General features: G+C 39.5%; 3 protein-coding genes and 1 long non-coding RNA gene across 9 annotated transcripts; 2 read left to right on the top strand and 2 right to left on the bottom strand.

Moving 5' to 3' along the window:
• Window positions 1-1485: 1485 nt before the first annotated feature.
• On the bottom strand, window positions 1486-3971 carry LOC102082100 (uncharacterized). Its single transcript, XR_003214820.1, has 3 exons — window positions 2747-3971; window positions 2290-2417; window positions 1486-2194 (listed from the first exon to the last, which is right to left on the bottom strand). It is a non-coding gene; the product is annotated as an uncharacterized LOC102082100 (long non-coding RNA).
• A 157-nt stretch (window positions 3972-4128) lies between these two features.
• Window positions 4129-13190, top strand: ftr67 (finTRIM family, member 67). Of its 2 annotated transcripts, XR_002057225.2 has the most exons (8): window positions 4129-4846; window positions 8715-8810; window positions 8961-9194; window positions 9661-9820; window positions 9917-10024; window positions 10520-10629; window positions 11517-11609; window positions 12758-12774. XR_002057225.2 is itself a non-coding variant. In XM_005476480.3 (7 exons), exons 1-7 carry the CDS (start codon window positions 4247-4249, stop codon window positions 12823-12825), a joined length of 1359 nt encoding a protein of 452 aa, XP_005476537.1. In that variant the 5' UTR covers window positions 4129-4246; the 3' UTR covers window positions 12826-13190. The 2 variants fall into 2 exon arrangements, 1 of the variants encoding a protein (XP_005476537.1); XM_005476480.3 differs by lacking the exon at window positions 10520-10629 and having other exon boundaries at window positions 12758-13190.
• A 194-nt stretch (window positions 13191-13384) lies between these two features.
• LOC100691423 (E3 ubiquitin/ISG15 ligase TRIM25) lies at window positions 13385-18093 on the top strand. Its single transcript, XM_005476484.4, has 7 exons — window positions 13385-14103; window positions 15412-15498; window positions 15604-15837; window positions 16818-16977; window positions 17096-17143; window positions 17226-17285; window positions 17363-18093. Exons 1-7 carry the CDS (start codon window positions 13519-13521, stop codon window positions 17887-17889), a joined length of 1701 nt encoding a protein of 566 aa, XP_005476541.1. The 5' UTR covers window positions 13385-13518; the 3' UTR covers window positions 17890-18093.
• eef1da (eukaryotic translation elongation factor 1 delta a (guanine nucleotide exchange protein)) lies at window positions 17951-26923 on the bottom strand. Of its 5 annotated transcripts, none has more exons than XM_025900167.1 (11): window positions 26768-26853; window positions 26352-26372; window positions 25370-25404; window positions 24353-24931; window positions 23111-23234; window positions 21522-21557; window positions 20628-20706; window positions 19671-19765; window positions 19117-19305; window positions 18657-18851; window positions 17951-18093 (listed from the first exon to the last, which is right to left on the bottom strand). In XM_025900167.1, the coding sequence occupies exons 3-11, from the start codon at window positions 25381-25383 to the stop codon at window positions 18055-18057; spliced, it is 1350 nt and encodes a 449-aa protein (XP_025755952.1). In that variant the 5' UTR covers window positions 25384-25404; window positions 26352-26372; window positions 26768-26853; the 3' UTR covers window positions 17951-18054. The 5 variants fall into 5 exon arrangements, with proteins under 5 accessions (XP_025755952.1, XP_025755951.1, XP_005476538.1 ...); XM_025900166.1 differs by having other exon boundaries at window positions 21522-21584; XM_005476481.4 differs by having other exon boundaries at window positions 21522-21560; window positions 26768-26852.
• Between the last annotated feature and the right edge of the window lie 734 nt (window positions 26924-27657).

Raw genomic sequence — 27657 nt, forward strand, 5'->3', positions numbered from 1 at the left:
TGGTAAGCCAATCACATGACCACCTCAAGATGACAAAGCAACAGGGTGATATATACCAGTTTTTAAATTGTGTTGATAGGCCACGTAAAACCAGAGTCATGATAAACAATATATACGCGGAGATTTTTCCTGAATAGTTTCGTCGCGTTTAACGTCTAAGGACAGCGTTAGCAAGCACTCTCTGCTTATGACCAAAAAATAAAAAAACAAAACAAAAAACAGCCTGTTTGTGTAGGTGGAAAAATGCACCATGTCGACCAATCAAAAAATGATATGGCAACATGACATTTGGTTGGTTAGGAAGAGGGGGAAGTTTTAGGAGTGACGGCGAGAGAGAGGGAGAGAAAGAAAGACAGCAGAAAAAGAGAGCGAGTTTTGAGATGTGAGAGATTTGTGACGTTTAGCGTGTTTGGAGTGTGTAGTTAATGTGTTGTCTTGTGTAGTTAGTGTGTAGTGTTGTGGATAGTTTTGTGTTGTGTGTCAGAACAATGAGGCGACTGCTGTCTCCAGGTAGAAACAGGAGGGGTGATACACCTGCTGCTGTCAGACCTGCAGGTATCAGGCTGTGTTCTCCTTTATAGTGGAGAGAAAATAGTTTTTTGGAGTGGCACAGATAATTTGTGTGGCATGTTATTGAATGCAGAACAGCTGATCGTTATGTAAATAGTTTGAAATGGTTATTTTAAAAAGGGGGTAAAAGGTAAATGGCTGCAAATAACTTTGTTGTTTGCAAACCTTGTGCATATGATTTTAAAATTGACCATTTATATTTGCATTTAAAGTTATGAAATATGATTCAATAAACATGTTTGTGGTTGTTACAGTAAAAAATATAACTTTTTCTACTCAGATTTTATGTTTTTTGTCTGATTTTAGATCAATTGTGTTAATACAGTATGTCAAAATGAAAACATAACTGTAAATTCAGACACGTGAGGTTGTGCTAAAAAGAATGATACCAAACAAGGCAAAGTAAATAGTTTGTAAAGGTGAAATGTAGAGGGAAAATTAAAAGTGGTTAAAATGGTCAATTATACCCTGGACCCCAGAGGGTTAAACTTTTTTTTTTTTTTTTAAAGTAACACAATAGTTACTTTTCAGTAATTAATTACTTTTAGAATCTTGTAACTCAGTTACTAACTCAGTTACTTTTTTGCAGAAGTAACTAGTAACTATAATTAATTACTTTTTCAAAGTAACTTGCCCAACACTGTCTATATCTGATCTCCTCTACTATGTAAATACCATTATAGTTTACTGTCGGGCAATATTGTAATATATCATCTATATCATAATATTGAAGTTTTTGGGCTATCAATTAGATGTTGGGAAAATTAAAATGATATGACCACAAAAAATGCATCCTAAGTGCATAATTCCTGTTTCAGGAGCCTAACGTGTACCTCTCCGCTAGTTTTGATTCCTCAGCTTTTTACAGTGTATGAGAAATTATAGGACAGACAGACAAAAAGATGTTGCGGTACACTGACTTCCATGCAATGCAGAACTATACACGACCAGTATAGTTTGTGACAGAACGATAAGAGCAAGAGTTAATGACACCAAAGTTTAAGCATTAATAACTTAACTCAGTCTAATAATCCTTTTTTTCACATGTGTGCTTAATCCTTTATGAAACTGATCTGAACCTGCAACTACAATGATCCAGGGAAGAAAGAAAGAAGCAATACTTCACCCATGCTTACATTTAGATCAGTCTCCTCCTTTTCTGTGATGTCACAGTCAGCAGTAGTGGTGGGGTTGATTGGCTGCTGCATCCTGCTTTCTGCAGCTCGGTCCTCTCTCTGCTTGCTGAATTTGTCCACTAGCCGAGTGTCTTTAGAGCGTTTGGCCCGCATCACCTCACTCGCTGGTGTCTTACTACTGGAGTTGATTTTGAAGATGGTCTATATCAGGAGAGAATTATGTGTTTCTTTGCTTATTAGAATACTGCATTTCATCAGGACAAATCAGACTATAGGCTGTGCCACTTTGGCACAAGTTTGGCCTTGGAGGGGAAGTTGTAATTGATGACATTGTCCAGCAGGGGGATGCCTATACCACGAGCAGCAACATCAGTCACCAGAAGCTCCATGGCTTTCCAATGCACAAATTTCCCAATATTGATCTTCCTGGCAGTCTGATCAAGGGCACTGTAGACGTAGGCACACTCTAAACCTTCTGACGACAGCAGCTGGACATCAGAAAAAAATAAGAAGTCAACTAAAGCTCTAGTTTTTAAAACAATATTTAACATTCTCACAAATCTATGCTACACTGTTATCTTACCTCCTTTAGGCTCCTTTAGGTTTGGTGGCAGCAAAGACCACTGTCTGTTTCTGAGGCTTCACTACGTTCCTCAGGAGGTGGAGCAACAGAGCCGACTTGTCATCCACACACAGGTGGAAGAATGACAGCTGATGGAAGTTAGAAGAAATAAAAACATGCTCAAAGCCATGGAAACATCCAGGTGACTATAAGGACTTTTGCTTTGGGCTTTACATTTAAATCATTCAACATTTCTGGGAGAAGAATACAAAATGTTTGAATAGCAAGTGTCTGAAGACAGATCACCAAGTAGAAAGACCAAGACACTGACACAGAGGCTGATTTAACATAAGTTAGCATGTAGAGTAGATGCAATAATCCTGTACTGAGGTTGTAAAAAATTAATGCAAAACCTTCCATCTAATTTCTCAGATTAAATAAAAGGTAAATAAAACAAAAGCAAGTTCTGCCTTTTTACCTTGATCTGATCACTGAGCTTGGAATCCACATCCAAACAAATCAGTACAGGTTCTGTCAGGCCTGGGAAAAAAGTTTGTATACACCGGTGTGAATATAATTAGGATTATTTGCCTTTAGATGCTAAAAAATATGAAAGCTGGGTTGAATGAATATACTTTATGATGAGAAAATAAGAAAAACTTACACCGTGGAGGGTTAACTTTTTAGATTAACCCAATGTGTAAAGAAAACATTACTTCTTTAGTTATACACAACATTTCATAAAATAGACTGGAACATATATTTGGGATAAAAGCAAATACACTACCCTGGTTTTAATCAAATTTACCAGATAAATTCCATTTTTTTTCCACATAAAACCAAACAATTTTCTGATTTTGTTCGGTACTTAATATTGGTTTCTAAACAAAGGACTGCAAAATTTTAATAACTCATTGATTAAGTTTGCCCAGTGACACACTTTTATAAGCCTCATTTTAATGGTCCTTTTAATACAAAAATAAAGATCTTATTTATTTCTAAAACTCCCTTTTTGTATGTAAGTGCATGAATGGCTTTTATGCCCCGTTATATCTATGATGTGCTGATTGTGAGTTCAATGGACAAGATAAATTCCACAGGGTGTTCATGCTTATCGTACATGTACATGTGAATATACAGATACAGTGAATAATAATATCTGTAAATACATCTACGGTTCACTTTCTAGAATATAATCGTGTTGCAAAGCCCAAAATAAATATTTGTAGATGTGTGTGCAGACTGCGTACAGTTATTCCCATAGTTTGCTAACTCCCGAGTATAAACGCTATAAATGATACAGTTTAACCAAAAGTAATGAGTCTCTGTCGAAAGTACAGATATTTGTTTAAAAATCTAGGGAGTAGATGTAAAAAGTTATTAGAATTCAATTTAAGTACCCTTACTTCTCCGTTAGATAGACAGTGAATATATACATTTATACAGATTACAAATTAAACGCCACATATGCGAAGAGAGAGAGAAAGAGGGGGGAAAACAACTCAACTATAATAGGAGACGTGATTTATCTCAGATAAGGAAATCAGTGGGTAGATGCTTTGGAATATTATATTTTTTATGGTTTATTTTTTTGAAGTAATTTTAAAGACTTTATATATAATTTGGATTCGTTTAAGAGAATAACCAAAATAACGTTACAACACAGTTTGCAAAATCGAACCAAATGTTAGATTGTCCCTAGAAAAAGAATCAAGGATTGATGAAATATTTGGTTTTGTCCATTTCTGAACATCAAGCCTGCATGTCTGCAGTACGATAAACCTTATTTTCGCCTCACTCCCGCTCCGTGCCAGGTGGTGGCGGTAAAGCACCCATTCGTTGTTTGCCGACCGTCGATACAGAAACTGGAAGTAGTAGTACTGTTAAAGCCCTCCGTGGCCACGCCCCCTCATTCACTTCCTGTAAACAAAGCAGTAGCTGTTTGTCACTGTCTAGCTGTACTTTGGCGTTTTCAACGATGGCTCAAGCCGGGCTGCTCCTGGACAAGGACCAGTTCAACTGCTCCATCTGCCTGGACGTACTGAAGGACCCGGTTACTATACCGTGCGGACACAGCTACTGCTCGGGCTGCATCCAGAACTACTGGGACCAGGACGACTACCTCGGGGTTTATGTCTGTCCGCAGTGCCGACAGAACTTCAACCCGAGGCCGCTGCTCGCCAGGAACACCATTCTGGCCGACGTGGTGGAGATATTCAAGAACACGAGACTCCATGACGCCGCGGCACCGACAGCTGGCCGAACTTTTGCCGAAGCCGGCGACGTGGAGTGTGACGTCTGCATCGGGTTGAAGAGCAAAGCGGTCAGCTCCTGCCTGGTTTGTCTGGCGTCATACTGCGATGATCACGTTCGGCCTCACTACGAGTCCTCAGCCTTCAAGAAACACAAGCTGGTGGCTGCCTCCAAGCGGCTCCAGGAGACCATTTGTCCGCGACATGACAAGCTGCTCGAGGTGTACTGTCGGACCGACAAGCGCTGCATCTGCTCCCTGTGTCTGACCGACGAGCACAAAGGGCACGACACGGTGCTGGCTGAGGAGGAGATACAGCAGAAGAAGGTAATCACCTCACCTGAATTACACAGGCGGAGGAAGCCTCCCACACGGAGCTCATCATAATGTGGGCATTCCCTTTTTTTCTGAGGCTGAGTTAATTGCCTCCACAATGTGCTGTCTGGAGTGTTTCCCTGATTTAAAACCCTAGTCTGCCCCTCACTAATATACGGAAGCGTAGAGCTGCCACCCAGGCAAAAGAAAAAAAGAAGTATATCACGTTATAACGTGAAAAGTTTATTGTTCTAACAAGATACTTTTCACGTTTGTACAATATACTATCATGTTTGTACAATATACTTTTCACGTTTGAACAATATAATATCACGTTATTACAATATGCATAAATATCACGTTATTACAATACAAATATCACGTTCGTACAATATAAATATCACGTTCGTACAATATAAATATCACGTTCGTACAATATAAATATATTGTACGAACGTGATATTTATGCATATTGTAATAACGTGATATTATATTGTTCAAACGTGAAAAGTATATTGTACAAACATGATAGTATATTGTACAAACGTGAAAAGTATCTTGTTAGAACAATAAACTTTTCACGTTATAACGTGATATACTTCTTTTTTTCTTTTGCCTGGGTGGCAGCTCTACGTTTCCGTACTAATATCCCCATATTATAAAAAGACTAAACGTAACACTTAAACTGATAAAAAATTAAAGGGAAAGAAAACATTTTGACACAGTTAACTAAATCTTAACTATTGCAAACTGCCAGTGGAAGCAATTTTTTTTTTTTTTTTTTAAAAAGGTAAGAACCTTACAAGTAAAAGCTCCCTGGTTCAGTCCCTAGAGGAGGTGCCAGTCTCAGTGGACTACTCCTACATAGTGCTTTTCCACTCAGCTCTCAAGACACTTAGAAGTGCGAATAGGTGAATGAGGCATGTTGTATATCTGTTTGCTTGCCATCACACACATTCACACTCAGATGAACTGATCGAAAGACAACTTTGAGGTTCAGTATCTTGCCTACTTTGGCCCTGCAAAGGATCGAACCACAAGCCTGACCTGCTCTACCTCCTGAGCTACAGCCAGTCCTGATCTCTGGGGTTGTGTAAGGAAGGGTGTCCAGTGTAAAAAAAAAAAAAAAAATCTAATACAAGGGAAAGAAGTCTCTTCTTTTTCCAGATGCTTAAAACAGAAGTATAAACTGGCATTAGAATTTATTCAATGCTTTTTCTACACTAAAAGTGTTCATATATGTATCACGGCTGTCAAACATAAGGCACAGGTGGCAAAATTGGCCCACATTGTAAAATGAGTTTGACATTCCTGATATAGATTAAAATGTAACTAAATGAATCTGCAGATCACTGAATCGTCTGAATGAAGAACTACAGCTTTCCTCCTCTTTGGACATATTCTAAGCTTCAAGAATGTATCGCATTGTTTATTGTTCTGACTAAGTTTCCTTCGTATTCAAACGTCACACCGCAGCTAAATCTGCTGGACTGGCTCCCCATCATCTGGTTTTGCCTTTTAAAGCGCTGCAGGGATGGGCATCATCGTGCAACCCCAGCAGGTCCCTGAGGTCATGTGATCAGGGCCTGCTGGCTTTGCAACATACAAAGCTGAGAACTAAAATAGGACGGCGCTTATGCAATAGTGACCCTGAGACCCTCTGGAACCTTCTCTGTCTGAGCGTGAGGTCTGTGCTTTCTTTTAAAAAAGCAGCTTTTTAAACTTGCTTTTGGGTAACTTTTTGTTTCTATGTTTCTATGTTGAACTTTGCAAATGCTGCTACATAAATAAAATGTTAATTACTTCCTTGGAGCTTTTTTCTGTACGACTGTAGTCAGGGTTTAACAAGTCTAAATACTGCAGTGCAGCTTAAAGGTAAACATTAAAGTGAATATAGTCTTTTTCTCATATAAATATACTCCACAGATGCAAATGTGTGTTGACATTTCCAACATGCACTTTGTCTCTTAAAACCGGCTTTTAACAGTGGACTGAATCCACTCCAGAGTCAAACAATGTGTCTTTTTTTTTTTTCTTTAAGTGAAGACCTTATCTAATCCAGGGACCCGATTCACAGGGGGATGAAAATAGTCTAACTGTTAAGATGCTTTAGAGAAATGGGGCAGAGAAGAGACACACACACACACACACACACACACACACACACACACACACACACGTAAAATGAAAAGCTGCAAATCCTATAATTAAAGACATTTGAGAGGCTGGAAGCTGCGTTGAAATGATTATCAAAGTGGTTGCCATGTAATTATCTTTAAATCAACTCATTGTTTCACTAATTTTGTGTTGTCTATTCTTTAATTTTGAACCTCTGAATGTTTTATTAAAGTGCTGATTTTTGTTAATCAGTTGCCATTTGTAGGGTTGTATTCTACCTTACATCAAATGTGAGAAAGTCAAATTTTCCAGAGTTTTCCAAAATAAAATAATCCTCAACTAAAGGTAACTTTATCTGTTCCTTTATAAGAGAACTCATTTATTCATCTGGTATGTACCTTAGCTTGTGTACAGAGGTTGGGTTTGTGTTTCAGTCCTGACGGACCTTTTGTGTGTAAGATGAACATGACAACCATTGTAGCACAGAGCCTCCTATACATGAACAAATATTTGTCCTCATTCACAGCAGTATAAAAATCAATGTGACCAAGTGTTAGGGTGCTTTAGAGAGGAAGAATTTATTTTCAGCTGCTCTCTTGTCACAGCCGCAAGCGCCACATGTTTGAGTTTTACACCAGACACAACCCCAAAGGGACTTGTGTCTCCAGCTGGAATCAAACCAGTGCCGCTTCACTTGCTGAGCAAACCACTACCTGATGGAGCCACTTGTTAAGATGACTTAGAGAAACAAGGGAAAAAAAAGAGCAACCAACTTAAAAATATTTAAAATGACTCCAATAGATCAAAAGAAAAGCTGCAAATCTTTTCCTATTTATCTCACCAAAATAAAAAGAAAGAAAAGCGGAGACCCTCATGTTAATTTGACATGCTGTAATTCCAAATTGATTTGGGTTTCTTCCTGGAATTGACCAAGGGTTTTTCCATTTGATAGGCAAACATATAAACCACTGCACTATGGAGACACTGCTTGCATGTTCAAATAATAGTCATGCAAATGAACATCATTTAATTTCCTGTATATCTGTTGCTAACTGCTGCTGTTCACTATTTTTTAATTGTGAACTGAGCTAATGATTGCATTTTAAAGGTCTCAGTGGTTTTCAGGGTTTTGTTACCGAGTCATAATTTGTGATACAGTTTTAATGAGGAATGCATTAAAGCAGATAACTCAGATCCTTTGTGTTAAGAAGATCCAACGTTCATCACTGAGTGTTGCGGTGTCTTTAAATCACCACATTATCTAATCTAGAATACATTTTCAGCCTGATCCACGGTAGGACCAAACAGTTTAACTGTAGACTCGTCAGAGAAATGGAGCAGAGATGTGAAGTTTAAAGTTTGGGTTTGAAACGCCTCTGGAGTTCCTCAGACCTGGTTTGTGGGTATCTGTGTGGAATAAAAGCAGCAAAGAATTAAACAACTGAAAGATTTCATAATAACTTTTAATTATCCCCAGAGTCTCTGTGATCTAATCTAACTTTGTCAAAATTCTTTTTTTATAGACCTGGTTAAATGGGGTGTAGATGGTAAAGCAAACTTTAGATGCCTTTCAGTGGTTTTACTTTCATTCTGAGTAAATATCTTTTCTTTCTTTTTAGTGTTTCAGTTTTAGTGACAACTGACTTCAGTCTGTGCACAGGCCCAGTGTAGCAGGAAATCTGCATAATGTAGCAAAGAATGAAATGCATCTACTTTTGTTCAGTTACATGACTTTTTATTTTCTATTTTTTATTTTCGTCAGAGGCAGCTCAGTGAGATCAAGCAGAGCTCCCAGCTGAGGATTCAGCAAAGAGAAAAGGAGGTGCAGGAGCTGAGAAAAGCCATTTTCTCTCTCAGTGTAAGTGCTGATGTTCAACATCTCACTGTTGGATGGTAAAAATGTCTAATCTTTCTAATGTTACATTTGCTATTTTATCAACTTTTGAAGGTTTTTGTTGGTCTTTCTTCACTCTTTGCCTGGCGTTCTGTCCTCTGTGTCTCCCTCCAGCGTTCGGCTCGTGCAGCAGCCGAGGAGAGCGACGCCATCTTCTCTGAGCTGATTCGGTCGATAGAGCTGAAGCGCTTTGAGGTTAGAGAGCTGATTAAAGCTCAGGAGAAGACGGCCATCGGTGAGGCGGAGAAGCTGTTGGAGCAGATTCAGAAGGAGATCACAGAGCTGAAGAAGAATGAAGATGAATTGGATAAGCTTTCCCACGCTGAAGACCCCATCCATTTCCTTCAGGTAGGACAAGAGTTTATCACACTCTCAGGACGTTGGCTGTAAAGTGTTTTACTGTGATGATATGCTACACAATGAAAATAATCCCTGTTTGTAGAGAGTTCTTAAACTTAACTTAGGAATTTCATAAACTTTTGTCACATCCAGACCCTTTCGTAGATAATCTTTCACTACTTTCATCCCAGTCTTGGATCCTGGTGCCTTGTTGTCGTTGACCAAACCATTTTATGTCTTGTCTTTTGTCATGAATGACACCCCCTCCACTGATTTCTGTTACTCACCCTTCCTTGTTGTGTTCTGTATAAATAGCATGCTTGCAAACGGCTCTGCGTCAGCTTACCTTCCTAGTCTCTATGTTGCTAAGCCCACCATGTGCTGAAATATTCATAAACACACCGCCACAGCAAAGTCTTGGGGAAAAAAAGTGGTTCAAGTTTTATCTTCACCACTGTTCCTGGTCTGTATTTAGAGCTGTCAGTCCTTCCACGCTCCACCTGTGCTGTCGGCTTCGCCGTTGGTTACATCGGACCCAGACTTCACCTTCTGCCCGGTGACGACAGCTGTGTCAGATTTTAAGGCGCTTCTGCAGGAGGTGTGTCAGGACGGATGTGTCAGCATTTATGAGAGAGGTAGATATAAAGATTTGTATCACATTTCAGTTTTTGCACCATAAATGATTCTGTTGACTGTCTGTTGACGTTGTTCTACTTTTTAATCTTTTACAGTGAGAAATATAGTAATTGTAAGGAATCCAGATCTCGCAGTCCAGTCTGACTGCACGGTGGTGGATCGAAGTGATAATCTGGGAGCTGTGCAAATGGAAGCAGCTGCATGTGAGTGTTCATGTGTGTCACATATTTACAGCTTTTATTACCAGTTTTTAAACAGTGCAGCAGTTTTGGTGGTCGGGGATGATTTTTAGTCATCTTAAATCACTCTTTTAAATGAAAATCACCATGTTCAATCATCTATCTGCACACAAAGCTCAGTACATTTCTTTTTTCAGGGTTTTGTTTAATGTAGGTGCTGCCTGTTGCTCAGACTGTACAGACTGTGATTTAAGGGCATTACACACCGAGCGTGTTGCAAAAAGCGACCTGAAATTCAGAAAATTGTCATGTAAGAAATATATGCACCAAATTAGTAATTTCCCTCAAAAAATGTATTTTTGGGGGGGGGGGACAGGGCAAAGCACAAACTGAAGTCGACATCCTGGTTTTTCTAAACCAGAACAGAAAGAAAAGGAGATTGTGGCAGCAGCACTGAGAATTTCATGGTTTGATCCAGGAGCTGAAGCTGTATCACGACCGCTTTCATAAATATTTCAGGATGTCAGTGGAGCAGTTTGAGCTCTTGTTGGGACCGCGTCTGACGAGGCAGAGAAATCATTTCAGAGCGACGTTAGAACAGCAGAGCAGCGTGTAGCTGTGTGTCTGAGGTAAAATAGGATTGTTCTACTATGTCCATAGGTCCCGGATGCTTTTTGAGCTATGAGCACATTTGTTGCCAAATGCAGTGTTCTGATTGGTCACATCTGTTTATTCAAATCCGAACAATCAGAAAAAGTCGAGCTTGGTTCAAAAAAATAAATACTGCAAATTTGTCCAGTGAAATCCATCCAGACTGAACGGCTGCATTAAGAACAGGTGAGTCATTTTTAACATATGAAATAGTCACACGGATTTTAGGCGTCCGGTGTGTAAAAGCCTGTAGGGTCATTTAAATAAACCTCCCCTGGCAACAGAGTCACACACCATTAAGATATTGAACATTAAAATGTATAATTTACTGATTTCAACAACTCTTAGTTAATAAATGGCAGTTAAAATAAAGAATATCTAAATAATAACATATCTAAACAAAAAAAAATAAAGTAATATAATAATTGGGTGATATTGTTGTATACAGCTGGGAGATACTGACAGAAATGTGATATAAATATAAAAGAAGTTCATTCACTTTATCAAAAGCTCAGTGGTCTACACTGATATTTTTCATGTTTGGTGTAACATGAAAACAAAATCAATATTTTCCTGTTTTTCTAGAAGGAATTTGCCTTACATCAAGCTTAAGTAAGACCAATATAAATCCACAAAAAACTCTCACACATCACCAAAAACATACTAATATGAAATGTGAATTTCTATCCTGATAAAATTCTGTTTATTTTTTAAAAATGTTAATTGTGAAAAATAAGACATGTTAATCTGACCTCATTATCTCACAGCAGAAACTGTTTAAGTTGGCTTTGCTGAATCTGCAGATAAAGACCGATACCTGAGACTCTGTAGTAACCCTGTTTGTTACCTGTCTTTGTTATCGCAGTGATCCCTTCGCCTGGTCTAGACCAAAGTCACGTGAGCCCTCTCAACCCCTTCCTCACTCCAGGACCTCCAGCGTTTTCCTTCTCACCATTTGGTAACTACAACATTTAAACAGTATTTACTGCGTGTGTGTGAAACCCACTTAACTTAAGCAAACCACATGCAAATCTTTCCACTGATATTATTGTTCTAGTGTAATAAAGAAAGAAGCAGATTGAGTGTAGATGTGCTTAAAACCGCCAGTGTTGGGTGTCACTGTAAGCAGTGCTCTCATGTGGCTGCACGGCACTCCTAGTCCTAATCCCAAGCTTTGATTAATGGGAGGGTTGTGTCAGGAAGTTATGGAAGCTCATTTCTGGCACTAAAAACATTCATGAGTTACAATTTAGATTTTTATTTCAAAGTTTTTCTTTAGGTATCTCGAAACTCTGACTTGCTAACTCAATCTTCTGTGAAAATAACTTGAAATTTAAAATTATTTTCTCAATTTTTAGTTATTTTCTCATAAGTTTGAGCTGAAATTTTCACTGTTTTCCAGGAGTGGAAACAAGCTTCTGTATGATGGTCCGATATTAAAAAAAAAAAAAAAAAAGTAAAAAATAAAACGTGGTGAACCTTTGAAATAAGGGATGAGCCAAAGCACTTTGAGATAAATCTATAGCCACGTGACAAATCTGATATAATCTTGTAGAAAATGTCAAAGTAAACAAGTAAAGTTGGACTTTGTTCAATGCTGGCTAATTGATTGCTGCTAAGTCAAGTTTTTGGATTGAACATTTTGATTAAAGCTTAAAGGCAGGCAGCGATCGATTCACTTAATCGAAGTTCTATTAAACAGCTTCACAAAATGAGAAAAGAAAAAAACTCATAAAACTTCAGAAAACAATGAAAAAAGAAAATCAATCGCTTCCACGCTGCGGGACTTTGGTTTTTATTCATATTGTTCCAGAAAAGCTTGTTTTTCACCAACTGTAAAAACTTTTTTAAAGTTGGTGAAATACACACGTGCTCATTAGTCTTTTTACGTAGCCATTGTTGTTGATCATCATTCTTTGTAGGAGGTTCGATCCAGTATTAAGCATCGGTTAAGCAGAAAATTAGTACTCCAGCCATCTTTAACCACTTTACCACTTCCTCACATTTCAAGTTAGACTCTACTGGTATAAGTTGTGGTATTTATTTGTGCTAAAGACCAAAAACAAAATAAAAAAGATTTCTTTCTTTGTTTCCTTCTTTCTCCAGGCTCTAAATTCTCCTCGGGATCCAGACATAAGCACCCTCCACGACGTGCTCATCCCAGGAGGAAATAAGACTTCTTACGGACATCACACTTCACTTTCATACACTCACACTGATGAATGTCATTAACTCAAGTGCTCTCCACACACAAAGCCACACTACCACTTGTAATTGCTGTTTTTTTTAAAATTCTGCTATACTCAAATTTAAGCAGTGTTGGGAAAGGCACGAGGAAAGCATCTGTGAAGATCGCACTGACGATGTATTCAGCAGCAACAAGCAGGACTGACTTACTGCATTTTATTTCAGTGTTAGATGCTTTTATAGGTATATTATTTATTTTTTTAACCCTGTAAACCTCTGTAAACAGTCATATTTGCTTCAGTGATAATGTGGATTATGTGACATGCTGACATTAAAAAACAATCGCACTACATTTTCTCACGGGTGGTTTTTGTTTACACATCAGCTCTGTGACTAAAACGCTGACTTCAGACACGAAACAATGCCGTTTTCCAGTACAGCCTCATATCAGATTGTATTTAAACATGATCTCACAGGAGCTTCCCTGATGTGGGACCTGGAGGCGTTTTTACTGTCAGGCTGGTCTTTGCACAGGCTCTCTGGGACGGCCCATTTTCTTCTTTGCTGGCTGTGATTGGAGGCTCCAGGGTGCAGCAGGTGAAACCTGAGAAGCTGCTGTCAGCACACCTGTGAACTACGCCCATCTTTGCCTGTTCTAGTTTCAGTCGAGAGTGCAGGAAATGGCAGCCACAACAATTTCTGTAGAGCAGGACCAGTTCTGTTGTTCCGTGTGCCTGGAGGTGTTAAGAGACCCGGTGACCATCCCCTGTGGACACAGCTACTGCCTGGAGTGCATTGAAGACTACTGGAACGGGGCCAAGCAGAAAGGTCAGTGGAGCTGTCCTCAGTGCAGGCAGGTGTTCAACCCGAGACCTCTCCTGAGCAGGAACACTGTTCTGGGTGAATTGGTGGAAAAGCTTCAGAAAACCGGATTTCAGGCCGAAACTCAACAATCCACCAAACCAGAGGAGGTGAAATGCACTTCATGTACGGTGAGAAAAAACAAAGCCGTGAAGTCATGCCTCGTGTGCGTGGGGTCGTACTGCGCCTCTCACCTGAAAGTACACGAAGAACGCTTTCGTGGAAAAGGACATAAGCTGATCCCACCTTCGGATCAGCTGAAAGAGAAGCTGTGCCCACAACATGATAAGTTACTGAGGCTGTACTGTCACAATGACCAGCACTGTGTGTGCTCGCAGTGTGTTAAAGAGAGCCATAAGGGCCATGAAACTGTCTCCGTGGTGGACGAGAGGGCAAAACAGCAGGTGGGTTTGAACATCTTTTTAAAAATCTTTTCTGAGTGGATTTGAAATTCAAATGTGCACTCGACCTTGTATTGGCTTTCTAAGACCTTTAATTAGACGGAGCTTTTACTGGCAGCACGAATTTGGATTTTAAGGGAAACTTGTCAGGATTTACATATCAAATCAGTACTTAGGGTTAGTACTCCTCAGTCTGTAGAGCTAAATGTTAAAGACAGAGAGAGATGAGGAATGAGAAAGCTGTTCATGCGAGTTATTACTAAAAAACAAGCAAACAAAAGAAATCCTCCTTATTTACCTTCCGTTAAGGTCAGCACTTACATGTACACAGTAAATTTAAAGCTATGTATATGAAAAGCCCCCTCCCCCTTTTTGTTTGAAACAATTGACCAATCAGAGGCTGTTGAATATTTTCCTGACAGATAAGGTTCTGTGTACGGTCAATGATGTATGCTCAAAATACTTAAAAAAAAACTCCCAAAAAACAACAAAACAAAAACTAATAAACATCTGTCCCATGAAGCTTTGGGAATACTGAGCCAAATAGCTGCCATGTAGTCTGTATGAAGAAGTCTATGACTTCCTCATAATTTTCTATTGTTTATTTCATTTTAACTAATTTAAACAATTAAAAGATGCTGAAGTATCTGTGAGTACTTCTGTTTTTTAAGAACTGTAACCAGATCAGATACTACACCATAAAAAATTGTGTTTTTCAGGAAAATCTTGTTCATACAGTGCTGTGAAAAAGCATTGTTCCACTTCCTGATTTATTTATTTTGCATATTTGTCTGACCTACTTGTTTGAGATTAAGTAACTGTTCCTCTCGTTAAATCATGAATTAACGACATTTTTTGGAAAGCGGAGTTAAATATCACTAACCACACCGAGGCTTAATTACTGCCAGAACTGTTGAATCAAGAAATCACTTAAATAAAACCTGTGAAGTAGGTTAAGATTGTCTTTAAAGCAACACATCATCCCACAATCTAAAGAAACCCCAGAAAAGATGAGAACAAAAGATGAGATATGTGTCACTCTGGAAAAGGCTACAAAGTCACAGTGAGAGCCATTATACACAAATGAAGAAAACTCAGCATTTAAAATATTGAACACAAGCAGAGTAACGTGTGCTTTGGTCCTGCTGCTGTATCTTGGCTGGAAGACCAAAGGCCTCCTACTGTACTGCCATCCTTTGATTTTTGAAATCAAAACTTTCCACCGTGAAATGCAGCCGTGAAAAATTATTCGCCTAAGCGGCACAGGGGACTGCTCCATGTGATTGATATTCATCTTTTGTATTCTCTTAGAAAAAACTCCAGGAGACCTCTTTGAAGTCTGTGCAGAAACTGAAGGAAACTGAGAAGGAACTAAGATACATAATCAGATACATCAAGGTGAGTGCATTTCCACTCCGGGAGCTTTAAAATGTGTCTTTGTCAAAAGTGCAGTGTTCCAGTGAATCCAGAGGAGCAAAAAGAGGAAACTTTTATCTTCCACAGCACTCCACGGAGGCTGCACTGGAGGAGAGTGAGAGGATTTTCTCCAAGCTGATCCGATCCATCGAGAAACAGAACAGCGAGGTGAAGGAGCTGATCAGAGTCCAGGGGAAAGCGGCCGTCAATCAGGCTGAGGAGGAGCTGGAGAAGATACAGAAGGAGATGGCCGAGCTCAAGAGGACCGGCGCTGAGCTGGAGAAGCTTTCTCACACCGAAGACCACATCCACTTTCTTCAGGTGTGAAACACAAGTTTGAACTAATAATGTGGGAATGATTGACTTTTGTATTTAACCTAACCACAAGTGTCCCTTATGAGGGAAACCTTCAAACCTTTTTGATATATTTTGCTGATTTGGGGCCCTGAGGCCAGAAATAGGGTTTTATAAATGCGCAGTCTGCTCCGTTTAGTGTTCACTTACCTGTTTTGGCTTTGGATGGTGAGGGAAATCCTAATCAGGCAGAAGGCAGTGAGGTTATTTCCCATTTTACTGAAGTCTAGACAATTTACTTTCACTGTTCTTCTTAAAAATTAATGAAATTAATAACATCTATAACTTAGTACACTGTAATTTCTATGTGTACGTATGAAGTGAGACTTAACTGAGGATGATAATAATCCAAATGACGTGTGCTATCAGCTTTAGCTACTAACACTGAAGTTCATTCATCGTCTGTTGAAGTGTTTCCAGGATCTCCTGTTAACCAAGCTAACTGAAGCTTAGCATGAGAAAAACTGAAGTAAAAAAAAAATCAAACTTTAAAATTTAGAAGTTTAATACTTGCAGTGAACTTCAGTCCCACATCATTTAGCAAAGGCACTTTGTTAGGTGCCTTCCCAGAAAGACTCCCGTATGTTTACGGATGCAGAACTATGGAAAAGGTCAAACCTGCCGACTTCTGCTTGTCGTCTTATGACCCTGCTTTCCCCTATTGGATCCATGTTAGCATGAGTAATGTTTGAACTGCAGCCAAATGGCCTATTTATCAAACACAAAGGTTTCAGCAGTCACGGGAACAGTTTCTGGTCACGATAACATATTTAAATGCTTTGTGTCCTTCTAATCCTTTTTATGAAATGAAAACAAAAAAAAAAACTTGCTCTTTAATTATGGCCTGGGCTGTAAGTGATGCACCACAACTGTTCTGTGAGCCTTCCTTGTTTACTTTTACCTGCTGCGTTTCTATTCAAATGCTGTTGTGTTGAATGTTTTTGCAGAAGTGCAAGTCTCTTCACTTCCCTACAAAGTCCGTGGAGATGCCCAGCACTGATGCGCTTCATTATTTGATGTATAAAACCACGAGAGGGGCGCTGGTTAACCTGAAGGATAATCTGGATGAAACACTTCAAAAAGAATTCTCCAAAATATCTGAAAAGGGTATGTTTACTTCACTTCTCATTGTTTTTTTTGCTTGTGTTTTTTGCAAACAAACAAAAAAAAACCCCAACAAGATTTACAAAGAAACCTCAACCCCTTTCAAAATTTGCATTTTCAGTCACTTTACTGAAAGAAAGCAGTAAGAACAACTCTGAAAAAACTAAAGGTGAGATTTACTAACCTCACACACAACAGTAACTTAGAAAACATTCACGTAATTTAACCCTTTTATCCTCTAAATCTAACAGTTAAAGATGCTGACATACCCTACAACTCAGAACCAAAGATGAGAGCCGATTTTCTTCAATGTGAGTACGATCATTTATAAATCATACCACCACCATCAAATACACGGTGATTTAGCACACGCTTATCTTCTGTCTAGATTACAACGATCTAATCCTGGACCCGAACACTGCCAACTCTTACTTGTGCTTCTCTGACGGGCGACGAGCGGTGACCACGCGCGCTGACCCGCAGCCCTACGCGGACCACCCAGACCGCTTCACCAGCTGGGCCCAGGTGCTGTGTAAGGCTGGGATGGCCGGACGCTGCTACTGGGAGATCGAGTGGACCGGAAACGGAGGGGTTTCCGTCGGCGTCTGCTACAAGAACATGAGCCGGGCTGGAGGAGGGAGCGAGTGCAAGCTGGGGCACAACTCTAAATCGTGGAGCCTGGACTGCTCACCCACAGCCTGTTCATTTCAGCACAATAAGGAGAGCATGACTATCAGTACCCAGTGTGCTAGCAGAATAGGAGTGTATCTAGATTTCAGGGGTGGGACTTTATCCTTCTTCAGTGTTTCTGATGCAATGGTTCTGCTTCACAAAGAGAAGACCACATTCACGCAGCCTCTATACCCTGGATTCTGGGTGGGGCTGGGCTCTACTTTGAAGCTGTGCTCAATTTAACATGTGAAGACGGGCAGAATAATTCATTTCAGTGAGAATAATGATGAAACTGAGGCAGATGTTTGTGCTCAAAGATTTCCTTTTCTTTTTATTAACCACACACACACCCGAAGCAGCAGCAGCAACAACAACACTTTGGTGGAGCAGGTGAAGAGCTGGTGGAGCTTAGATCTTATTGAAGGCAGCAACATCGACACTCTGGACCTACAGAGGAAGAAAGAATTGAATGTAAAGTTAATTTATGCTATTCAGATTTAATGTAATGAAAGCCATTATTTAAATAAAGCTGTTACTTATTAACTTACAAAACTGGTTAAAGATGCTTTTCATGATGAGCGAGTGAGAAGTCTTCGCTAAATGTTTACTGCAATATCTGATTTCTGGCTTTTCCCACATTCTTGCACCAATGTTTAAAAAGTAAAATTAATTACGCCCGAGCTTACAGAGCAGAATAAAGGATAAGGATAGAGAAACAAATGGAGAGTTAACAGTCCATAAAGAGGAGAAAACCACCCCCTTATTTACAAAAAAAAAAAAAAAAAAAAAAAAAATATTATTAGAAAGGGCTTGAGCACTTTTAGAGAAACCTCTTTATATTTGTGTTGAGGTGAAAGAAGGGAACCATTTCTAATCTGAACACTGGCATGTAAAACTCTCGTTCAGCTGCATTGTGCCAACTGTGGCATAAATGTAACCTGTAGCTCAGCAGATAAAGTTAAAACACGGCTCAACACCACAAACTTCACACCTCTGTGATTGTTACTTACATAGTCCTCAAACTTGGTGATCTCCTCTTCCAGAATGTCTGTGCCAACTTTGTCGTCCTCAACCACACAGTTGATCTGCAGCTTCTTGATGCCGTAGCCGACTGGCACCAGCTTGGAAGCTCCCCACAGGAGCCCGTCCATCTGCACCGAGCGCACACACTGCTCCAGCTTGGCCATATCCGTCTCATCATCCCACTAAACACGAGACAAATACCAACCGCGTTCAATGACACAGCTCACATTACAGTTAAAATGTATTGCTTAAAAGTTCTTTATATACAAAAAAAAAATATAAAAAATTAAAACAATCCTTACAATTACAAACTAGTTAGTTTGCAAGTGTTTTCAGGATTTACCAGACAAATACTTAAACACCACAAATATCAAATGTATCAAATTAAAATTTGATACTTCCACATGTTTTTTTTTTTTTTTTTTATATCTTTCGATAGATACGTACGGGTTTGACATCCAACAAGATGGATGACTTGGCAATGAGAGCTGGTTTCTTTGCCTTCTTGGCTGCGTAGGCCTCCAAGCGCTCCTGCTTTAGACGTTCTGCCTCCTCATCTTCCTCGTCGCTGCCAAACAAGTCTATGTCATCATCATCGTCACCATTTTCCACTTTTACCTGTTTGACTGGAGCAGCCTGGACAATACAGATGGAAAAATAAAGGGAATAGATTGTGTATTTTACAAAGAGTCCTAGTCCGTGACTCAAAACATCACAGTGAAAGGCATCAAGGAAAGGAACTTCAATAGATTATGTGCAATGAGGAAGAAAGGGTCCCTGGTACAAGATATTTGAATAAAAATACAATCACAAACAAGACAAGGTAAAAAAAAAAAAAAAAAAAAAAAAAAAAAGATTAAAGAAATGACTTCAAAACCAAAAGTGTGATCTTCCACTGTACACATGTTTCTCTTTTGATTAACATGAAAACTTGAATTCAAGTAGAGACAAGATTGTGTAGACCTCTGTTTTAGAAGCTATGAACATCTCACAGCATCTACCTTTGCAGCAGGGATGGCCGCTGGTGCTGGGCTCTTCTCTAGCACAGTCACTCTGGACTCCAGCTTCTGCAGGGCTGCCCTCATCTCCACCACCACTACACAAGCAGACATGTCAGAGTCAAATACATGCGTTTGCCACTTGGGGGCAGCAAAAACGAGCTTAGAATAAGGGCACATCTCAAGCTGGTATTTATTGGTTAACAGGGTTGACTTTAACACATTCAGTCCCTTTGTGCCATTATACAGTCCCTCACCGGCCTCCCCAGATTCTGCTTTGAAATTATCCATAGTCTCCTACATTTTTGTAACAGTTATAGGCGAATTGATTGTTTAGCAGCCTTCATCATGGATGTGTGCACACTGCAGACAGATGTATGCATGTAAGAAAAGACTGAACCTGTCAAGATGATTAAGTAAACTCTTTCAATAGATTTGCACTGAATGCAGTTTTTTTTGGCGATTCAGATTCCAGACACCTTTAAGGTCAACCTGCTAATACTGGTTTTGGTCAATTTTGTTCATAAAAGCTACAAACAGAGGCCGCTCAACCATGGGGGTTCTTTTTTTAATAAGTATTTCAAAAGAAATCAGTGGTTTTAATTTCATGGAATTAAGCTTTTGACTTTGTGTCCTCATCGATCTGCTCATTAACATCATTGCAATAAGCAGACAAACTACAACTGTTGTGGTCTGCGTCGTAGCAATGTGCACACTTGTGGACAGGCAAACATCTGGCTGCAGCAGCTTGGCTCATTGTCCTGTGACCATTCATGGCAGATCAGCTGCAAACTCAACTGAAGGAACCTCCCAAAAAAACAAAACAAAAAACCTGATCTTGAAACCGTGCAACACGTCTGACTGCAGCCCTGCAATATTTTACTACGAGCAGCTCTTTTATAATGTCATGTTGTATTTCGATAAAATCTTGAACATGTGTATTATAGTTTAAGCACAAACCTTTGTGCAGGGTCTGGTTCTCCAGCTCCAGGCTCTTCATGCGTGAAACCAGCTCATGGTCTCCAGCATGTGAGGATGACTGCGGGAAGAACGCCACAAATTAACACCAAGAGTCACACTGCAGGACAGCAAAAATCGCAACAAATTCAATGCATTAATGCACAGGTCGAGAACAAATCCAAGGCTGATGTGAAAAAGCAAGCGAAACCAAAACACATGCAGAGGTAAAAAAAAAAAAAAAAAAAAAAAAAGATTAAACCCCCCAAAATGCTGATTAGAAGTCATCTCCATGTCCAATGAATTTTGAAGCAGAGTAAGATTGCTTCTTTCCCAGTCAGATTGATAGTAATTCATCATTAGCCTCCAGCCTGTTAACAAAGAGACTGAAAGCAGTTTGCTTTAAAATGGGAACAGAAATACAACACTCATCATAACAAACAAAAACAAAAGTATGGTGACTGACAGTATAATGAGATCAGCTCTCTTTTCCATTAAATTGTCAACTGCCTTTTTAACCTTCTGCTTCCAGTCTTTAACAAAGCTGTGAGGCTCGTACTGACCTTCTCCAACTCTGGAACTCTCGGAAAACAGTTTGCTTCCAAGAATCATTAGCAGTTTGATCAAAACTGATAATCACAACTATAATCATAACACAATATCTAGAATAAATGAAATCAGCTTATTAGAAGCAGTCTAAATCAATTATATTGACAGAGATATAGAAAAGGAAGCTGGATGGCGAGAGGTGGTGGAACAGGATGAGATACCATGATGTTGTGATATGAGTAACACACTCCAGGTCAGTCAGCAGCAGCAGACACAGCCAGCATCGCTGTCTCATTCATGCAGCATTCCCAGCATTGCCTGAGCAGCAAAGCTGTGCGACCGACTTACGTTTCTGTGCCGCCGTTTCTGCTGGCGACCTTTGGCCTGCTGCACGCCAGTTTTCACCAGCACCCGGTGATGTAAAAGGTAATGAGGGGGAAAGATGAAAACAACAGGAAAAGTAGAAGATGTAGGTACAAAGAGAGCGATATTTTACAATTTATTGGGATACTACTGTCAACTGGTGCTCATGTTTACATGCACGAAAGAATAAAAGCAGACCAATTACAGGTTGTCCTCCTTACTCCCCCCATGAAAATAAGTTCTTATAAACTTCACCTTAAACCAAAGAAATATGGTATTGTCCTTTTCCCCCCACTTATACTAAACTCTGTTTGAGGAACAGTAATGGAAAAATGACAAACACAAACTTTGTATTACAGTGAAAGAAGTTACCATATTTGTAAGTAACAACTGTAGCCTGATAACCAAAATAGTTAATTTTAATCTTGATCACTAACTTTAGATTTTTAAGAAAGAATCTGATTAATAAAGTAGAGGAGGAACAATTACAGAAAGACCTGTGCAAGACCTGTTTTTGACAAGACATCATCGTATACTGCTAGCAAAACATTAAAAAAAAACCACTGATGATGATGAGAATATTAATTATTCTTATTATTTAAAAAAACAAAAACAAAACAGGTACTACACAGCATGTGAATGCTCAATATGGACTGCACAATTAAAATGTTGCCATTTACACTTGAATTCCCCATTATGACACGGTGAACATCTGCAGTTCATGCACAATGTGGTACTCACTGTACATTTTCCTAGTGGATTTAGCAATGTCCTGCATGATGGCATCATCTCACCTAACACGCAGGCATGTGAGGGGAAAGAGCTAATGAAGAAGCAGTCAAAGACAAAGCAGTGTGCAGGACTGACAAAAGTTGGGCGACTGGTTTAAAGGGTTTTTCCCCTCCTTTTTCCTTCTGTAAACTAGAGGCAAACCTTACAACCTTAAAACTTGTCTTATCCATTTGCATTTGATGTAGCAATACAAAAGTTACAGACTCTGGGAGCAGACCTGAGGGTACACGAGCCTGGCACGATGACCTAACCAGCAGCTCATGCTGCAGACGTCATTCCCCCCACACTTGTGTACACCAAATCCTGAGACGTGACCTTTCATTTAAACTTTTTCCAACCTGATGCAATAAAATGCATTGACACGTCTACCTGTGGAGACCTCAAGCAACATCAGTTGTAGAGATCTATAAATACCCTCGGCACATAAAACCAAGACTATCTGCATGTGGTTCTTTTCATTGTTTTCCCAGCATTATGTAGAAACTCCAAGAACTGCTGCAGCAGCCCTGAGAAGATAAGACAGCTGCCAAACCACCTGACCCCTCTTGCTAGTACAAGCCACTTCTAAATCGAGAGGCTTAACTCGCATGGACACAGCTGCTCCAGGCTGCCATGCGCTGTGACGGACGATGATGTAACTACTGCCTGAATCAACAGGACACTGTCAAAAAGGGAGCTGCACCGCCACAAGATGGTCAGGCAGAATAAAGTAAAGACTAGAGATTAAAAACCTCTAAAAATGTTTAGCATTTAAGAAAAATGGATTGATGAAGTTTCTGTACCTGCTGCTGCTGCGTGGTGGGTCCATTGACTCCCTCGTAGAAACGCTTTTCTGCCTCGTCGTAGCGGTTTTTGTCAAACCAGATGCTTTCTGTGGTGAGGCAGATCAGTCCACTCATGTTGGTACTGAAGAAGGAGGATAAGAATTCATGAGAGATTTGGCAATTCAACGGAACAGTTTGACAATTTATATGCAAACCAACAAGACAAGAATTTTAGGCGTTACAGCCAAACTGCTGAGACAGAAAGCAACGTAACAACTTTGACAGCCGTTCGAATGTTTTTGCTGTATTACAGGTTACAACAGCAGGAACTATAGGTGAAGTTTTACACTGCAGTTCGTTTCTCCCCAATGCTTTCAGCTACAGCTGTATATCCAGTAAGATGACAATAAATGGTAAATGAACGGTTAAATGAAACCTATGATTTACCCCCGTCACATTCAGCTTGTGAATTACTGCAGCAGTCAGTCATCAGTCTACACACTCACACAAACAGAGTTGCCTGGTCTGCAGAGTCTGGATTACTGAACAAAAGGCTAGTCACTGCCTGCCAACAACCCCCCCCCCAACTACACATACCATTACCCTTGAAAGGGGTGAAATGTATACAACTAACTTGGGCATTCCTTTCTAGACTACACCTGACAGAGTTACAATTGAAAAGTCAAAGAGGGGAAAAATGAAAGAAAGCACAGGCATTGTGAATCCATGCAGCACTCCTCTTTATGAAATGAAGAATTTCCATTATGAGAATAAGTTTAATGCCAATTATCTCCTGTTGTAAGTCACATGTGAGTCCCAACCCAACCATCCTGACATCGTCTGGAGTTCATGTGTGAAAACAAATATGGACAGGCACACAAGGGTCCAAGGGTCAGAAAGGTGATTTTTTTTTTTTTTTTTTTAATGTTCCGAATCTAAAAATAAGTGTGACACTAGCAGCTGGTAAATAACAGGGTTGGGAAAAGCAACCGTGGCATTTTACTGTATTGAACAAACTTGGAATAAACCCATATTAATATACGTTGGTGCCATATGCTGTACATGCCCACTTGCCCTCAACACACTTATTTTCAACCAGAAGGTCTATGTATAAAATAAATAAAAATGTAAAAAAACAAAACACCCCCCCCCAAAAAAAGGATACAAGTTAGCATAAACAGCCAACACACAGAAAATAAGTGTTGTTAAATGAGCCAAAAAGCACACGTCACATCTCATTCCATGTCAGAGGTGTCATACTTGTCCCGTTTGGGCTTGCTTTCCGTCTCAGAGATGCCCCTCTTCCTTGGGTGTGGCCCCCTGCTACCTTTGCCACCCTGCTCTGTCTCAGAGGAGGTGCGATTGCGGCCTTTGCCAATCTGACGGTGGGGCGTACCAGAGGCCTTCACTGTGGTGACAGAGGGTCCTTGACCCTGCTGTTGACTTTGATTGGGTCTGGAGTGAGAGAGCGAGAATCCTCTGGTGTTTGGGCTCCGGGGAGAGGACGACAGTGGTCCACCGCTCTCGACCTGATCGTGAATATTGCGGTTGTACCACACTGCCTCTGCCTGCAAACCCTGCAGCACGGGGCTTTGACCATACGAGCCACTCGCCTCCACTGAGGAGCTCAACCATTCCTCTTCAGCCCCAGAGCTCTCCGACTGGGACAGACGAGTGTGACGGCGCAGCCTCCCAAACTGGACGTTGTCTCCACTAATGATGCCCCTCTCCAGGGCAGGAACACTACCCTGCCTGAAGGCTCCCATTGGTACAGCGTTCTGAGGGGCTCTGCTTTGCTGATGATTTTGACCAGACTGAGCCATTTCTTTACTCGCTTGTCTTTTTTGGATTGTTTGGAGAGAAAAGAAGCAACAGGTGGAAACTAGAGCCATTAGTTCAGCGTGAAGGTGGTACTGCACTCGAACTCACTGGTTAGTCATGTGGTCTTGATCAATAGGTCAATTTCCAAGTCGTCTATTTACATAAGACTTGATGAATAAACCGTTTATGAAATCATGCACAGAAAGGCTACAAACTAGACTTATCTCACACTGGACAAGCCATGCTGAAACAAACCGGGCCAAATTTCAGGTTAGGTTTTGTGTCCATTTCAAATCAAGTTGTTTATTAATGATTTAAGGTGTAAAAATTCAGATAAAGACAGATATGCTGTAAAACTAGAAAAAGTCCACTCCCGTTAGACACAGCAGGACAAGAAAACACTGTTTATGCATTAAATGAGACAAAACAGTCATTTTAACTCCGTTTGTAGCTCACCTTTTCTTTGGCATGATGGGGATAAAGTACAGTGCCTATTGCAAAATTGGATATTCAAATAATTCATTGTTTACTCAAAATTCATGCCTAAAACATCTCAAAACAAACAGACAAACTTGCAGTCACATGGCAGGTGCTCAGTGATCGGCCACAAAATTAAAACCACTGGCAGGTAAAAAAATGAATTAAAAAGGTCGCCTGCTTGCAGTGCATTGGTACACTGGGTTTGTAACATCCACACATTCAAGTGGATGTTACTTTAACACGTAAACATCATTTCAGACCAAGCACACCCTACCAAATAACAATGACAGTCCCTCAAGCAGCACAATGCACACTACTCTGGAAAGGCTTGAGGAACAATAGAAAACCCAAGGTGTTGACTTGGGCTCAAAACTTAAAGCTAAATACATCACCTACAGCATGTGTTGAAACAAGCCTAAATCAGGAGAAGCTCCACCTTAAAAGGACTTGGAAGCCGCTGCCAGACTCTGTGGACAAACTAGCTCTGGATAGAGCTGGTTTTAATATTGAGGCCGATTATTGTAGTCTCATTTGACAGTTTATTAGGTACATCTTCTTAAAACAGGTACAGAATTAACCTTTAAGACATTTTCAATGGTTAACCATCATTTTAAAGGATGTAGTTTGATCTTAAACAATTAGTTCTGACAGTACTCTCTGCACTCACTTTCCAAACAAAAACCAAAAACATGCACTTGCACAAACTTTTCAATGCTAATGTCTTTGAGTTTTGCACGAAAAAGGGGAAAATGATTTAAAAGAAACTGATTAGTGAATACTGAGTCGTTGACAAAATACTAGAAACATGTTTAAGAAAAGAAACACGTATAAAATAGTATAAATAAATCAGTTCCAAACTGTCAAATGAGTGTTAACTACTTTAATTATCACCAGAATGCAAAATCCAGTGCATGCGTTAAAGTATTAGTTGAAAAGTAGCCTCAACATCGACACTCACCTTGTTAACTAGAATACAAAGCTAATGTGCAACAGAGAAACAAGAGAGCCTCTTAAATTCAATGTAATATTTATGATTTAATATTAAAAACCTTTGTGATAAAGCTATAGAAGTGCTAACTAAAAGGGGGGAATCCCAAAAGAAAAGTACAATTCATGAGCAACAGAAGTCTCTAACTGTGATGTATTTCTAATTAAAGTAGCAGCAACGACAGTAAATATCACTGATGGCTTACGCCGGTTGCTTGCACTCCCTAACATTAGCCAAAGTTTCTAACTGTACCACCAACTTGTAGTTCAGCTGACCACGTGGCGTTAATAAAACTTTAATTTCCGAATAAGCTGCAGAGTTAACAATCATGTTACTTTTAAAAAAAATGTTCCAGATGTGAAAAAACACAACTTTAATGTACTTACTGTTGGTTTAATTCGACGTTTTATGACTAAGAAGAAGTCCTTTAGCGTGCCGCCTCGGCTGTAATCCGACGGTAGAAGAGGACTCGCATTAACAGGCACCCTCTATTCTTCAGTGGCGGAGGGGGGAGGACGTTAGCGTTTTAACGACTTTAACGATATTTTAAACGCTTCTCTAACTTTTATATAAAAATAACATAACTCAAAAACAATGAATGAAACACGCTGCAAGTTTACTAATTCTCACAATAAAGGGAATTGACTTTTTAGCTAACATTAAAGCACAAAATTGGTAGAATCCATTTTGGCTCAAAGACTTCATTACCCATGAACCTCCAGGAACTGCACAGCAGAATACGGTAGCTGTCAGTTGTCTCAGTTTACTGATGTTTTGGCAGGCTGTGCCGCCTTCCTCAGCACATTATCTTTTATATTTACTTTAAAAAGGTATGCAGTTCTCCCCACCCCTCCCCTATTTATAAATAAATAAATAAATAAATAAAAGCAAAAATAACTAAAATTAATTACCCAAATATATTTTCTTGACCTTCTCCCTCACCTAGAAAATATATAATATACAACAGTTTAGACTTACATTATTATTATCATTATTATTATTATTCTTGAGATCAATGCTGGGTCGCATTGTATTTTTTTTTTTTTTTTACAGAGCTTTATTTAATATATTCTACTTTTTAAGCTACTGTGTTATAGATTGTGTCTAATTTTTGGTTGGTAAACAAAGGGATTTCCCAACGTTTGCTGTAAATAAATTATATCTTATGTTACCTTACATTATTATTGTGAATGTGTGCATTAGCATCAAGATTATTCATTGTTTTAGAATATTATGAAAACTTCTTAAATAAAATAAAATTGTTCATTTAATTGTT

This window comes from Oreochromis niloticus, linkage group LG18 (assembly GCF_001858045.2).
Source record: "Oreochromis niloticus isolate F11D_XX linkage group LG18, O_niloticus_UMD_NMBU, whole genome shotgun sequence".
Taxonomy (NCBI): Eukaryota; Metazoa; Chordata; class Actinopteri; order Cichliformes; family Cichlidae; genus Oreochromis; species Oreochromis niloticus.